Source organism: Procambarus clarkii, chromosome 42, assembly GCF_040958095.1.
Source record: "Procambarus clarkii isolate CNS0578487 chromosome 42, FALCON_Pclarkii_2.0, whole genome shotgun sequence".
NCBI lineage: Eukaryota > Metazoa > Arthropoda > Malacostraca > Decapoda > Cambaridae > Procambarus > Procambarus clarkii.
The window spans coordinates 5,373,075-5,387,413 of NC_091191.1; the positions used below are offsets into that span (position 1 = coordinate 5,373,075).

Below are 14,339 nucleotides of genomic sequence, written 5' to 3' on the forward strand. Positions count from 1 at the left end.
TCTTTTAAGTAGAGTCGCCCAAATTTACTAAATGATACCATATATACTAATCACATCCCGGTGAAAAGTGCTCAATGAATTTGATATTAATGTGTAATATCAAACAGTTTCAAACCAGCATATTTCTACATGTATAAATATAAAATGTATATTAATATTTATCAAGATGATTTGATTTTATCAAAACATAAATAATTTGTGCTCAATTAAATAGTAAGGTGGGAGGGGGGAGGATGGGGGTGAAGTGTCGGGACACAGGTCTGTTTGGAAGACAGGCTACAATCACACAAACAGGTAAACAGATATATATTGACAGACCGTCCCTTCAGTGGGATAGGGATATATATATGTGAGCGCCCGTCCCCCGTCTCTGATCACATCCCTTTGGAAAGGGGAGTAAGGGGATGTGGGTCTCCATCCTTAAATTTAACCATCCAACTTCCACCACCACCACCCCACTTGGCCCCGATCAAGGACTGGTTCTGCCTGAAGCTGCCGCTTGTGGTGATGGTGGTGGTGGAAAGACAGAACAAAATACCAAATTATGAGTTTCATTTATCGATAATCTTTTAAAAAATGTTAAGAGAGAGAGAAAGAGAGAGATAAAACCAAGTGCAAGTCGTGGTCCTCCTTCCGTAGCACCGTACGCCTGGCCATGCAGGTGTCAGGGCCGCAAGGTACCGGCAGGAGCAACATTACACCCCAGAAAAAGCCCTCTCCGACTGGTCACTAATATTAAACACCAGCTTTATAAATCCCAATACGATCTAGTGAACAAAATATGTGAGCGTCATCATCAGCTTCTGGTTGAATGTATATCTAATATGGGGAGTAATGAGAACCAGATATATAATGTACCTTGTATGCGGGTATCTGGTGTGGGTATCTATGCATCACCACAAAACATACCGACATCTTTATCAACCCATCCTGTATAAGCCCCTTTTACTACTCCTCCTCTGGTTCACTTATTAAATTCAACCTATGTATAAAAAATCCACTTAAGAACATATAATCAGTGTACGCCAGGGATCTGATTGGATGGAGATAAGGGTGCTGGCCGCATGTAAAGGTAATTGAGGAATGTGGGCAGCATAATTGAGAACATAATCTTCATTCATAAATTTTATCAGATAAATAGTTTTGTTGCTCACTCGTCGACGGGGGTTTAAAGGTGTACCGAATGCGGCTTTTTTCAATGTTTTGGGACAGTGAAGAAGAAGTACTAAAGATTCATTTATGCTTTTTGTGAATTATTCAACAGAATTATTACATTCCTAGTTTTAATATGGATTTGGGTTTTCCCTGGTTGTCGTATTCGAAAATATTGAATTCAGGGGGTCTCATTTTTAGAAAATCTTTAAAATAAGTTAAGAATAGGGGTTAGTCTCTCAAAGACTAGGACGCAGATGATTCCAATGTGGACGGACTGCAATACCAGCCACGAGAGGGTGGGGTTGTGGATGACATCACCTCTAACAAGGTTTTAGATTTCGCTGGAGTAAATTCAATTTGGATTTTCAGATGTGAGCAACAACAAGATTTTAAACATAAAAGTCAGAATGTTAAAACGTCAATGATATAAATATGCGATGAACTTCTTTAATTGACTTTAGTGGTACCTTCGAGCAAATAAAATGCGCCTACTCACGTATTACTAAATATAGCATCTATATGCCGAATATTAGGTCTAGGATAAGTTACGGTGGGATGTGTCTTAAGTTTCCATTATTTAGTCAATTTACGCTAATGTTTTACATTTCAATATAATAAAATGTGAACTTATAGCGGTTTATAAGTCAATATTTTGCACATGTGGCTTCGCAGACAACTAGCGTTCGGGAAGGTGGGTTGACGGACGGACCTGTATTAACAGATCACACAAGAAAAGATTATCAGAGGCGATCTTTCTCGAGTCAAAGCATTGCATAATAAATTCTAACTGCTGGGGACAAATTATTGATGACCTTGTTCTGACTAACAAACCTGGCAGGCCAGACTGGTGGTGCTTGGAAGGAGAGGGTTGCCATCATAGTGGCTGAAAGACAAAGAGAGAAAACTAGTTCTGTCAAAGGCAAATCCGACATTTTCAAGTTCTTGGCTGTCTGCACATCATATGATATTAATGTCCTTGTCAAGTATCCCTTACCTGCTAATCACCACCACATACCCCGGGCGGGGGTATGTCGAGGATGATCTAGCATATCATAAAAAATATATTCTCCAAAAAAACAATGACTAGAGGTTGGGTCACTTGGGGAGTAGCGACCACAGTGTGCTTGCTGCAAGGTGGGTGTGCACGACTAGCTGAACGAAGGTGGATATGTTTGTAGCCTAATATGTCACTAAGTTAAGGATGGAGGGCGGGCGCGTTCAGTTATTGATGCAATATAGGAGGGAGGGGGGGGGGGGGAATGGGGGATAGGGAGGGCGCGTTCCAAATAGCAACATGCAAACAATACATTAGTAAACAGGGCTCTGATGTGGCGCGTGCGCAGTGCCTTCTCTCGCTACACTCTTACTCTTCCATACGTGCCCACTCATACCAGACAAGTGGCTAGAGGAAGAAGAGGAGAAGAGACAGGAATATCCCCGTAAGAACACAAGCGATGGAAGAGAAGTGCATGCTAAATCCTAAAAGGTTTGAAAAAAAAAGAGAGTTTCTCATGCATTTTTGAGGATATAGGACGGATTCTCACTGATCTCTATCAAGACAAGGCACTGGGGTGGGATTCATGAACCACACTCAGTTTAAAGCGTTGCTTACAGTTGCATCTTCAGTTCATTCACAACTGAAGTACAACTATAATAATAGTAACAATAATAATAATAATAATGATAATAATAATAATAATGACGACAGTTTAACTGAGTTTGGTTACAGCGTGCGCGTAGTCAGAGCATGCTGGGGGAGGTGGGGGGGGGGGGGGTGATGGGTGGGGGAGGTGGAGGGGGGGGGGATGGGTGGGGGAGGTGGGGAGGGGATGTGAGGGGGAGGTGGGGGGGATGTGGGAGGGGATGTGAGGGGGAGGTTGGGAATGGTGGGGGAGGTGGGGATACTGCTGTTGTGTTGAGGGGGTTGTGGGGGGGGGGGGGAGGGGGGCATGAAGGGCACTTGAAAACGCCAAAATGAAATTTCTCATCTTCAGATGCTGTGAATTAGAACATTTAGGCGTTACAAGGTGAAACATTAAGGCTTTATAAAATGCAACTTAAAGGTGCTACAAAATGCAACTTTAAGGTGCTACAAAATGCAACTTTAAGGTGCTACAAAATGCAACTTTCAGGTGCTATAAGGAGGGATTTAAAATACTGCAAAAAAAGGGGATGGGGACTAAGAGTTAATAGAGGAGGATTGTGGGGAAGCTATTGAGTGGAAATTAATGAAGTGACGTGGGGCGCGAGAATTAGTCCAGGTTTGTGACGGAATGAGATGGGGGAAGGGGTGAAAGGGAGGGGGGGTCGCTAGAGCAGTTTCTCGGAGGAACGAAGGGAGGTGGGGAGGGTGAGGAATGAACAGGGAAGGGAAGGGGGTGAGGGGGTGTCAAGGTATGGCACGGGGTCACGGCTCGAGGGGTTCCGGAGGATCACAGTAAACACACCACCACGGCTTAGCGAGGTGGGCGGACGGGTGGCACTCTCCGCGGGGGTGGGGGACGTCTCCGGTCTATAGCAACTGTGGTTGGAGATGTGGAGACCTTCGGGTCACACGGCCTATAGTTTGATTCTCGCGAAGTGATAGCTGTTCACGTGGCAACCGCTTAACTGTAAGGAATACTAACTGTACTGTCTTTTATATTCCAAGCTATTACTCGTCTTAGTAAATGCCGTGTGACCCTCTAGTCGTGGACTGGCCCCGCGGAAGGTGGAACCTCGTCCGAGCTCCTCTGTGAGGTAATGTGGTGCAGGTGCGGGGGTGCGGGGGCGTGCAGGTACAAGTGCAAGGTACAGGTGCAATAAAAAACACACACGGTGCAAGGTGCAAAGGTGCAGTGCAACACACACGTGCTCAGCGGTGCCTGTTAGTTGGCCCAGTGTGGTTAAGCGTAATAACAATAAAGATGTCATTAAGACAAAAACAGAACGACGCCTGGGACAGCAGTGGAGGGGTGAAAGACAATCTTTTATTTTAATGCATTACTGCTTAAAGTGACAGCCGAAGCCTTCCCATTCACTGCTGGCCCAGACCTCGAAATGACAACGACAACATGAGATCACGGGCTTGGCTATCTTTGCCCTTTACTTTCTAGTGGACCACAGCTCTGTAGACGAAGCGGCTTGGGCTTGAATTGTCCTTCAAGCGTTTGGGTTGTCAGTGGAGTTTGGATAAACCTGGAGACGAGTCGAGACCTCCAGGTAAACACATAATGAGAACGTTGCTTGGCATTCCAGGAGACGCAGACAGCAGTCCTCCTTCAACTTTTCTGTCATGAGGAGTTAAACCAGTTCTTGTAGATCCGGTTCATGTAAATTGCCACTGATTAACCTCACAATTTATCAATATATTTTTCTGTTAATTCCAAATATATAGTTGTTTCTATATGAATAATACAAGTTGTTTCCACTTAAAACAACTATTGTTCCATATAGTTGTTTCCACTTAAATAATTTCAGACAGCAAAATATTCCACTATTTCTTTATCATTAATATTTTTCATCACGTTATGCTGTTTTCACATATGTTCCTCAAAACAATTTTTAAAGCCATATAAAACTAATTTTACCTCATGGTCGATTTTGAGGTCTCATTTCGACTACAAATATTTGTCTTTAGTTATATTTCCAATAGTACAAAAAGAGCTAGAGTACTTTCATACTACTGAGATTAAGAGTTGTACTTTGACGGACGAATGGTTGGCAAGTATTGTGCATGAGCGATGAGAGGGGGACTAGCCAGTGTCACTGGTCAGTGTCACTGGTCAGTGCCACTGGTCAGTGCCACGGCCGCCACATGGACTGGGGGTCGGCTGGCGGCGGCGGTGGAGGACTTTTGTCTTTTGGTATTTTCTGATATTTTTCTTGTGGCGCAGAGCGTGAGGGCCAGGAAACATACGAGGGTTTGGGAGCCAGCACAGGCTGACGGCGGGAGCTGGTGCCTCGGCTGGAGCAAGATGACGAGCCTAACTCTTCTCTGAAGCTGCCACTGTTCCATAACTGACCTCTGAGTGGCGGTGACGACCTAGATGTACTTGCTCTCTTGGGTGACGATCGACCAGCCTCCTCAGGTGCTGGGGATCCTGCGCTGCTCATGGAAGACATAGGAGTGCTGACCCCCGAGCAACTGATATCACTGTCTGATGTGTCAAGCGTCTCGGTGCCCAGAGCAGAATCTTCGCTGCTTGTTGACAAGGCTGGTGGCTGGACGAAGGAGGAAGAAATACCATTCCTGTCAGATGTAAGAATAGCTGTTAGGACAGGAGCCGAGGCTTGCAGGGCGGCACTCGGTGCTTCTCTCGTGTTGCAGCTCTGAGAGATGACATGTTGCGTGGCAGGGAGTACCAAGGTCAGGTCACTGTTGTTGAAGCGTGTCGGTTGTATCTGAAGGCCACAGTGCTGTTGGACGGGGGTTGAGCCTGTGGTCTGGAACCTGGGCGTGGTCACGAACGTCACCTGGGGCTGGGGACCCAGAGAATTGCCGCCGCTCTCCTGGTAGGCGATTTGTTGCGTGGGTGCCTGTGAGACGGGGATTCCAGCGGTGGTGTTGAGCACCAGGATAATTGGCGCAGGATTGGGCATCACATTGACGTTGTTCTGCACGCAGGCGGTGTTGCTGTTAACGCTGGAAGACAGGGAGGTGGCAATGGTGCTGAGGTGAGAAAATACCTTCTTATGGAGATCGTGGGGAAGGTCGTTCAAGCTGGCCAGGTACTTTGCGACCTCTGCGGCGCAGTGAGTGTACCCGGCACGGTACTTGGCCTCTTCACTGCCTCCCAGCCGTCCGCCGCCCGCCATCCTACCGCCCTCGTGCCGGTGAAGCGCCTGAACGTGCTGGACCGTCATCTCCAGGATGTCAGCCTTCTCTAACTTGCTGTATCGAGACGGCTAAGGAGGAAATATTTTACATTAATGAGAAAGGCTATAGACATTAGCGCCTAAGCTCTATAAGCATGTTTCTTAATGTTACAGGCTTCCAATATGGGAGAAGCCGAGAAACTACTTATTCGAAATGCGAGGGGTCTGAGGTGCCGAAGAGTCAACCACCTTCCTGCCTCTGTTAATACTATCTTAGATAATATTATCTTACTATCTTAAATCGGATTCGACTAGATATTTGTGCATTAGTGGGTTGGCTTCCACACGAGACACTGTCACTCTTAACAACGGTAATAATATAGGGCAAGACTGAAGAACTGAAGAAGTCGACAATACTCACGTCCTTCTTGGAGCCCTCCAGCACCAGGGTCTTTAGCTCGTTGAGGCAGCGGTTGATGCGTTGACGTCGCTTCTTCTCCATCAGCGGCTTGTTGCTCTGTGGGCGACACGGAGGTGGTTAATTAACGTTGCTTGTTAATGTTAATGGTGAGGCAGAGGTTGTTAACCTTGCCATGTGGCCAAGATTATATAATGTGGAATTTAACAGCATTTCAAAAGAAGTCAAATGGAATACATAATCACAAATGAACAAATTATACAACATGTGCAATATTATTTTACACTAAATCCACAAGCCAGTCTGACAACAAATCAGAATGACAACAAGCCAGTCTGACAACAAGCCAATCCTGTCAACAAGCCAGTCTGTTACAAAGCTGGACTGTCAACTAGTCAGTTTATCCTAAATCCTCATAGGGTTTCTGGTCTAATGGGCCATTTCGTGTGTTCCAGGTACATTCCCACAGCCTTTACTCTGTGTACCCATTACGGGCTATTCATGCCCGTGTCACCTCTTGGGTGGCTTAACCTTCATCAATCAGTTGAAAACTGGGTTCAGTACCTGGCTCCCCAATCCCAGCTTGGCCTCTGCCCGGCCTGCGGGCTTGGACGAGCCCGCAGGCCCACATATCCATCACAATTTATAATGGATCCATTTTACATTTGTGTTCCAGCAATATTTCTTATATATGGCGGGAGACGGTTGAAAAGCCTAGCTGTGCATGCAAGGGGATTGAGCTCCGGCTCTTTGGTCCCGCCTCTCAACCTCTGTTGTTCATACAGTGTTTGACTTGTGGTCATGGCACCTCTACTCTTCACTGGATCTAATTTTCCATTCCCTATCATTATCCTTCACTCCACTAAGTTGTTAATTTGGGTATATATATGTGACCTGGCCTTCCAGTATCTTCAACAGCCACCCTCACCAGCAAGGTTATGGGAGTCGTGCACCATTCATCCACGATAAGTAATAAGAATAAAAAGAACCGGCCGCAATTTTTACAAAAAGTAGGCGCGCGCGCCCAGTATTAACGCGTCCCTTGTTTGGTCACTGGTCTTGGAACGGGTAGCATGATATACTGATAACTCTAGATCTTCTAATATCCTGCTAAACACGTCCACTGTTGTAAGTACCCCTGGTCACTCCACACCTTGTAGGCCAGCATCTTGACCACTCCACACCATGTAGGCCAGCACCCTGACCACTCCACACCTTGTGGGCAGCACCCTGACCACTCCACACCATGTAGGCCAGCACCCTGACCACTCCACACCTTGTGGGCAGCACCCTGACCACTCCACACCATGTAGGCCAGCATCCTGACCACTCCACACCATGTAGGCCAGCATCCTGACCACTCCACACCATGTAGGCCAGCACCCTGACAACTCCACACCATGTAGGCCAGCACCCTGACCACTCCACACCATGTAGGCCAGCATCCTGACCACTCCACACCATGTAGGCCAGCACCCTGACCACTCCACACCATGTAGGCCAGCACCCTGACCACTCCACACCTTGTAGGCAGCACCCTGACCACTCCACACCTTGTAGGCCAGCACCCTGACCACTCCACACCTTGTAGGCCAGCATCTTGACCACTCCACACCATGTAGGCCAGCACCCTGACCACTCCACACCTTGTGGGCCAGCATCTTGACCACTTCACACCATGTAGGCCAGCATCCTGACCACTCCATACCATGTAGGCCAACACCTGACCACTCCACACCTTGTGGGCCAACACCTGACCACTCCACACCATGGCATTCATCCAGATGCCATTCTCCTTTTGGGAATGAAAATTACATTCGCCTGTTGCTTTCGATTCATCGTTACAGCAGCAATAGTGACACTGTTAGTGAACGAAGCTATGTGGATAGAGTTTGTGTTCATGTGAGTATGTACACATGTGCAGAGGTGTTGCACGCGTTGTACACATGTGCAATCTCTCCACACATGTACACGTGTGGAGAGATTGCACACGTTAAAAATGGCAACAGAAGACATTGAATTAACAGGCTCTGACGTTTGGAGGTAGATAAGAGCTTAACATTAAAAACACCCCTATCTTTTGACCATAATCGGGATTAATCTCAGATTAATCGATTAATTAATCCATTGGGAACTCATTAACTTCAGACTAAACGTTCTGGGAAGCAAACAGCCAAGAAACCAGTGAAGCGAGGCTTGAAAAAGTTATCAGCACGTGAACGAGCTGTCAGCGAGCAGATTAGCAGGTAATCAGTGGAACAGTCACCACTCACTACGGCAAGAGGAGCAACTGGAGTGGGAAAAGTGCCCCAACAGCGAGCCATGAAAATAATGAGAAGTTTTATTCCCCGCACGACAGTAGATCCGTCAAGGCCAGGCGGGGACGGCATGACCCTGTCTGGTGGAGGGAGGGTGGGTCAGAGAGGTGGGGAAGGGGTTGAGGGATAGGGAGGGACGGGTAGAGGGATAGGGGGAAGGGGTAGAGGGATAGGTGGAAGGGGTAGAGAGACAGGGTGCGGGGAAGCGCAGTTTGACAGCGTGGCTCACATTTCCATATTAGGCTTTCTGTTTTCCTTACTCGGAAGAGGTTGCTCTGGCTACTGACTATAGTTCTTTCACTCGAGGGTCACACTAAGGTTAGTCCAATTATCGTGATGTGGGGAAGGGGATGGGAGGAGTGTCAATCTACTCATCTCACACGCTTCTATCCAGAACAGCTGTCACGAAATTACTCTATCACAAGCTGTGTTACAACTTATGCACCAATCAGGAACGCGTGCAGCGAATCTGAATTTAAAACAATAAAATAAAAAGTAAAATCAAGTTTTTAATTCAGCCCATCTGACTATGGTTCTATAATGAAAAACTTTGTCCAGTAACGATAATAATACTGTTCATAACACAATATAGGGAATTTTTCTCAGGCAAGTATGTAGGTCTCTCAACTCCGAGGAGAAGCGCTGCACGTATTACGAAGTAATCTATTTCTCTCGGTGGTTATTGACAACCAGATTCATTGTACGTGTTTAATCGGAAGGTACCCACTCCGCCACACAGGTATAGCTCCTATCATAACTACAACCATCATTTCCTCACACACACATGGTGTCACTGTCTCTCACATGGGTATTGTTATGCTCTCTTAAGAGGCATAGCTCCTATCACAACTCGGAGCATTTTCTCCCTCTCCGAGGCATTGTTTCTGTCACACATTAAAATGTACCTGCCACTAGTATCGGCATGTGGCTACAACTGCCAATTGCAATAGTTTTTTTCTCAAAATCGAAAGCACTCTTTAACTACAATAGTCACTTATTTTATAAGTTGCTTTGATTAGAAGCTGTGGTGGTGTTTACACTAACAAATTATACATTCCCTGCCATGGCTAGATGTCGCAAGCGGTGTGAAGGAATTACCACAGCCAGAATTATTGTTGCTCACAGCCAGATGATCCGTTAGTCTCCAGAGTTTGCTACAGTCAGCCAGATCGTGTCAACGCAATGCTATACAGCCCCTGACACTCACCTTTCTATTCATGGAGCAGTCTGCCGGCGAGGACGTGCGGCGGTGGCCGTTGGTGCTGTCTGCCGTCATGTCATCTGTGCTCACTTCCTCCTCATCGAGGAAGTTGTCTTCGCGGCCCAGGTGGTGTATCTCCTGATCCAGGCACTGTTGTCTCCTGGACCCCCCCAGCTGATGCCTCTGGCGTCGGCTGAGGCGATGGGCCGACTCTACGTCTGAGCCCGACTGACTCCCGCACTCTACTGATGACTGGCCCTCCATGTTGCGGGTAGTGGGCAGCGCGCGGGAGGTCGCTGGGCGCGTCAGCGGGAGAGGGGAATGGGGGAGATGGGGGGTCTTACGCTCCTGTCCAGATCTGTCGTGTTTTGCTGCTTTGCGTCTTTATACAGAGTCAGAAACTTGTGAGGTTATTATTCTTCAAGCTCGTTTCACGAAGCCACTTCGTTGTACTTGAGGGAGTGTCACATGGACGAAGAATTCCGCGTCGTGCGCGTTTATGCCATATGGCGAGTAGTTAGTCGTTGTGGAGAGTGTGACTGAGGTGAAGTAAACAGAGTATGTTTGATGATGGTGAAGGAGGAGGCCAAGGCAGTGAGGGAGAGGTCGTCGACTAGGAGGACTGCAGGTCGGGGACTGCGGTGGTGTGGCGGCTGCATTTCTTCCACACTGGAATAGTTTCTGTGAAAAGAAGAAATACAATTAATCTCCTGATGACAGGTTTGGTACGTAAACATAGCATAAAACCTTATATGAATGTAGCCATGGGGCAACATCATGTTGTGTCGCGTTGTAAGGTATTATCACTTGATTCCAATATTACACTCACTTTCGCGATAAGTACAGTTATTGCATGTTCGTCCCGATTCGTGTATCATGTTCTTTACGCAAATATACAATAATCACAAAAATTTGCACGCGTACAAATGTGATCAACCATCAGAGTGGATAAAGAAGATCTGACTTCGTGGGATGCTCTCTAATCTCTTCCATTGGTGGCACCGTCAGCACCTGCAAGGGGTCAGCACTCCCGCCTCGGGAGCCCCACTCTCACCTTAATCCTTCCACGCCCAGCCCTTTATAGTTCAGCGGCCCCTGTGGCATGAGCTGTTAGCCTGGCACCCTTTATAAGCGGTAGATACAAGTTGAGCTCTTGACGCAACCTTTTATAACGCGCGACAAGGTCATCGTCTGGAACTGGCATAGAAAAAATGGGGAGGGAGATGCCTTGGGGTAGAGCGATAACGCTGTATACTAGTAACCCCTCTGATCCCAGTTCGATCCCCATGAAGCACAACGCGAAGTTCCTTCCAGGCCACGATCCTACGGATGGAGGGAGGCAAGGTCTTGTACGCTCTAATCCGGTTACCTGAAAATGAAGGGTTGTTTTCTAGATCGAAAGGCGAGTTTGCATATCAATTCCACTTCACGAAACTGTTGTTTATAGTGGATAACTTGCGTGTCCCATGTTTGACGTCAGGATATATAGCAGACGTTCGCTGTCCGCTAAAACAGCTTACTGGGAACAGGCACTCGCAAAATCTGTGTATTTGCCATAGGTGTTGTGAAACTGTAATTATCGGCGAGTGTACGTAGAGAATGGGTGTTCAGCATAAAGTGAGTGAGTGAGTGAGTGTGTGTGTGTGTGTGTGTGTGTGTGTGTGTGTGTGTGTGTGTGTGTGTGTGTGTGTGTGTGTGTGTGTGTGTGTGTGTGTGTGTGTGTGTGTGTGTGTGTGTGTGTGTGTGTGTGTGTGTGTGTGTGTGTGTGTGTGTGTGTGTGTGTGTGTGTGTGTGTGTGTGTGTGTGTGTGTGTGTGTGTGTGTGTGTGTGTGTGTGTGTGTGTGTGTGTGTGTGTGTGTGTGTGTGTGTGTGTGTGTGTGTGTGTGTGTGTGTGTGTGTGTGTGTGTGTGTGTGTGTGTGTGTGTGTGTGTGTGTGTGTGTGTGTGTGTGTGTGTGTGTGTGTGTGTGTGTGTGTGTGTGTGTGTGTGTGTGTGTGTGTGTGTGTGTGTGTGTGTGTGTGTGTGTGTGTGTGTGTGTGTGTGTGTGTGTGTGTGTGTGTGTGTGTGTGTGTGTGTGTGTGGAGGAGACAGCAGTTCGGTAAAGGTTATGGGTAGTCATTCCCGGCCGGCGGGGCATCTAGCAAGAATGTCGATAGTTTCCTCTCTAGCACGAGCGAGATGGCAACACTGGGCGTCCAGGAACACTAACAAGAAACAGTTTAAACCAAGTTAAGTCTGTTTACAGCTAATTACCGACTGTATGCATCCAACTTCTGTGATTTGACATTAACCTACCGAGAGCTGTTTCACGCTAACGTAAATTTACATCCCACAGCAGTGACTCTGGCTGCTTGTAGAGAGTATTCCAGTTATGTAGCTACTTATGTTAGGAGGATTTTAAGGGGTCTCTTAACTACTTGTTACTGTACTAGGAGCAGTTGTCATTATCTGATTGGAGAGATGTTGAATGCCCCTAGCTGCTTGGCTGGGTTATCTCTAGATGTTTGAGGGAGGAGGAGGAGGATTAGTTCTCAATGTAAACAAACTTTTGCCAACGAGCGCTGATTCTTGTAAACGCGCCCTCGACTTCGCGCGCAAAAATACGTTACAGTGGCTGGGCAAACACACACACACACTCCCGTTACTAGGGACCCCGTACCGTTGTCAGCCAGATACTGGAGAGTCCGAGACAGCTTGGACGTTGTTTGTAAGAAGACGGGTTGATGAGCAGCCTCTTCATCGAGATCTCCTTTGTAGTGTGTCGCCACCACTGTCGTCTCTTGCCCCTATATCGCATATATGTCGTATATTATATTATATATTATATATATATATCAAAATACTGCGTTGTATTATATACATCGCCGCTTTATACAATAACAGACGCGGGTATTTACGTTTCTCTCTCTCTCTCTCTCTCTCTCTCTCTCTCTCTCTCTCTCTCTCTCTCTCTCTCTCTCTCTCTCTCTCTCTCTCTCTCGAGAGAGAGAGAGAGAGAGAGAGAGAGAGAGAGAGAGAGAGAGAGAGAGAGAGAGAGAATCATGGCAGCTCCAATCTGAAAAGGGGAGCCGAGAGTTCCACGATTGCCTAGTTTACCTATGGATGAATTCGAGTTGTTCTACTCCAGCCTCTTCTCCCGATTGGCTGATCTGTGAGTGGTGTTTGTCTTCACAGCCCGAAGGTTCCCTCCCCCCCCCACAGCCTTGTCCGTTTCTCTTGAAAACTTTCACTGTTGATCCAACATGTGCTGAAAGAATTCCAAAACTTTTCGCCATTATATAATCCTTGAAATGGAAACTTTCAAGCTACTAAGAGTGCCTCAAACTGCTGAAAACTGCTTCCGTTAATTATGCTATTTCCTTATATGCCAAATGACAAATTAAACAAATAAAATGCGTCAGAAAGTCTTGAAGGGCATTTACCTCTCGGTAATAAAAATAAGAAAACACTTAGACCCTTCTCGTATTCAGGCAAAAATAAATTTTATCTGCATACTTTCACAAAACGACAATAAAATTTAAAGCCTTGGCCATGGCAGCGCGCAGGTGACATCTGCGCGACCTCGACGGCAGAGGAGTCTCTAGTACTGGTGCTGCCTGACGTACGAGCCAGCTGGAGCTTCTTGTATTGGTGCTGCCTGACGTACGAGCCAGCTGGAGCTTCTTGTATTGGTGCTGCCTGACGTACGAGCCAGCTGGAGCTTCTTGTATTGGTGCTGCCTGACGTACGAGCCAGCTGGAGCTTCTTGTATTGGTGCTGCCTGACGTACGAGCCAGCTGGAGCTTCTTGTATTGGTGCTGCCTGACGTACGAGCCAGCTGGAGCTTCTTGTATTGGTGCTGCCTGACGTACGAGCCAGCTGGAGCTTCTTGTATTGGTGCTGCCTGACGTACGAGCCAGCTGGAGCTTCTTGTATTGGTGCTGCCTGACGTACGAGCCAGCTGGAGCTTCTTGTATTGGTGCTGCCTGACGTACGAGCCAGCTGGAGCTTCTTGTATTGTTGCTGCCTGGCGTACGAGCCAGCTGGAGCTTCTTGTATTGGTGCTGCCTGACGTACGAGCCAGCTGGAGCTTCTTGTATTGGTGCTGCCTGACGTACGAGCCAGAAGGAATCTCTTGCACTGACACTGGCGCAGGAGCCCAAAAAAAGAGACACATAGTACTGGCGCTGCCAGACGTACGACGAAAAGCAAAGGTAAAATACAGTACATAATGGTACAGCGCTATGCCCTCTACGTCTATATTGTGTTATCAAGTCTATTTTTAAAAGTGCACCTAAGTGATGCTGTGAGAGTAGAACGAAATCTAGAAAATGGTCAGAGGAAAATATCAAACTCTGTTGTATCACAATTACGGGCAGCGATACATATGAGCAGACGTAACGACAAGACACGCGAGTTACAGCCCCGCTCCTGTGCCAGGTAAGTCCACTACGGGCTCACCATAGCCCGTG

General features: G+C 47.1%; 1 protein-coding gene across 2 annotated transcripts in view; it reads right to left on the reverse strand.

Moving 5' to 3' along the window:
* Positions 1–3,047: 3,047 nt before the first annotated feature.
* LOC123770327 (protein hairy) overlaps positions 3,048–14,339 on the reverse strand; it is a 91,752-nt gene continuing 80,460 nt past the window's right edge. For both annotated transcript variants that reach the window (XM_069339836.1, XM_045762110.2), the window contains exons 2-4: positions 9,896–10,570; positions 6,374–6,469; positions 3,048–6,042 (exon numbers count right to left, since the gene is read on the reverse strand). In XM_069339836.1, coding sequence (XP_069195937.1) covers positions 4,933–6,042; positions 6,374–6,469; positions 9,896–10,153 — 1,464 coding nt within the window. In that variant the 5' untranslated portion in view covers positions 10,154–10,570 and the 3' untranslated portion in view covers positions 3,048–4,932. The remainder of the gene's footprint in view (positions 6,043–6,373; positions 6,470–9,895; positions 10,571–14,339) is intronic.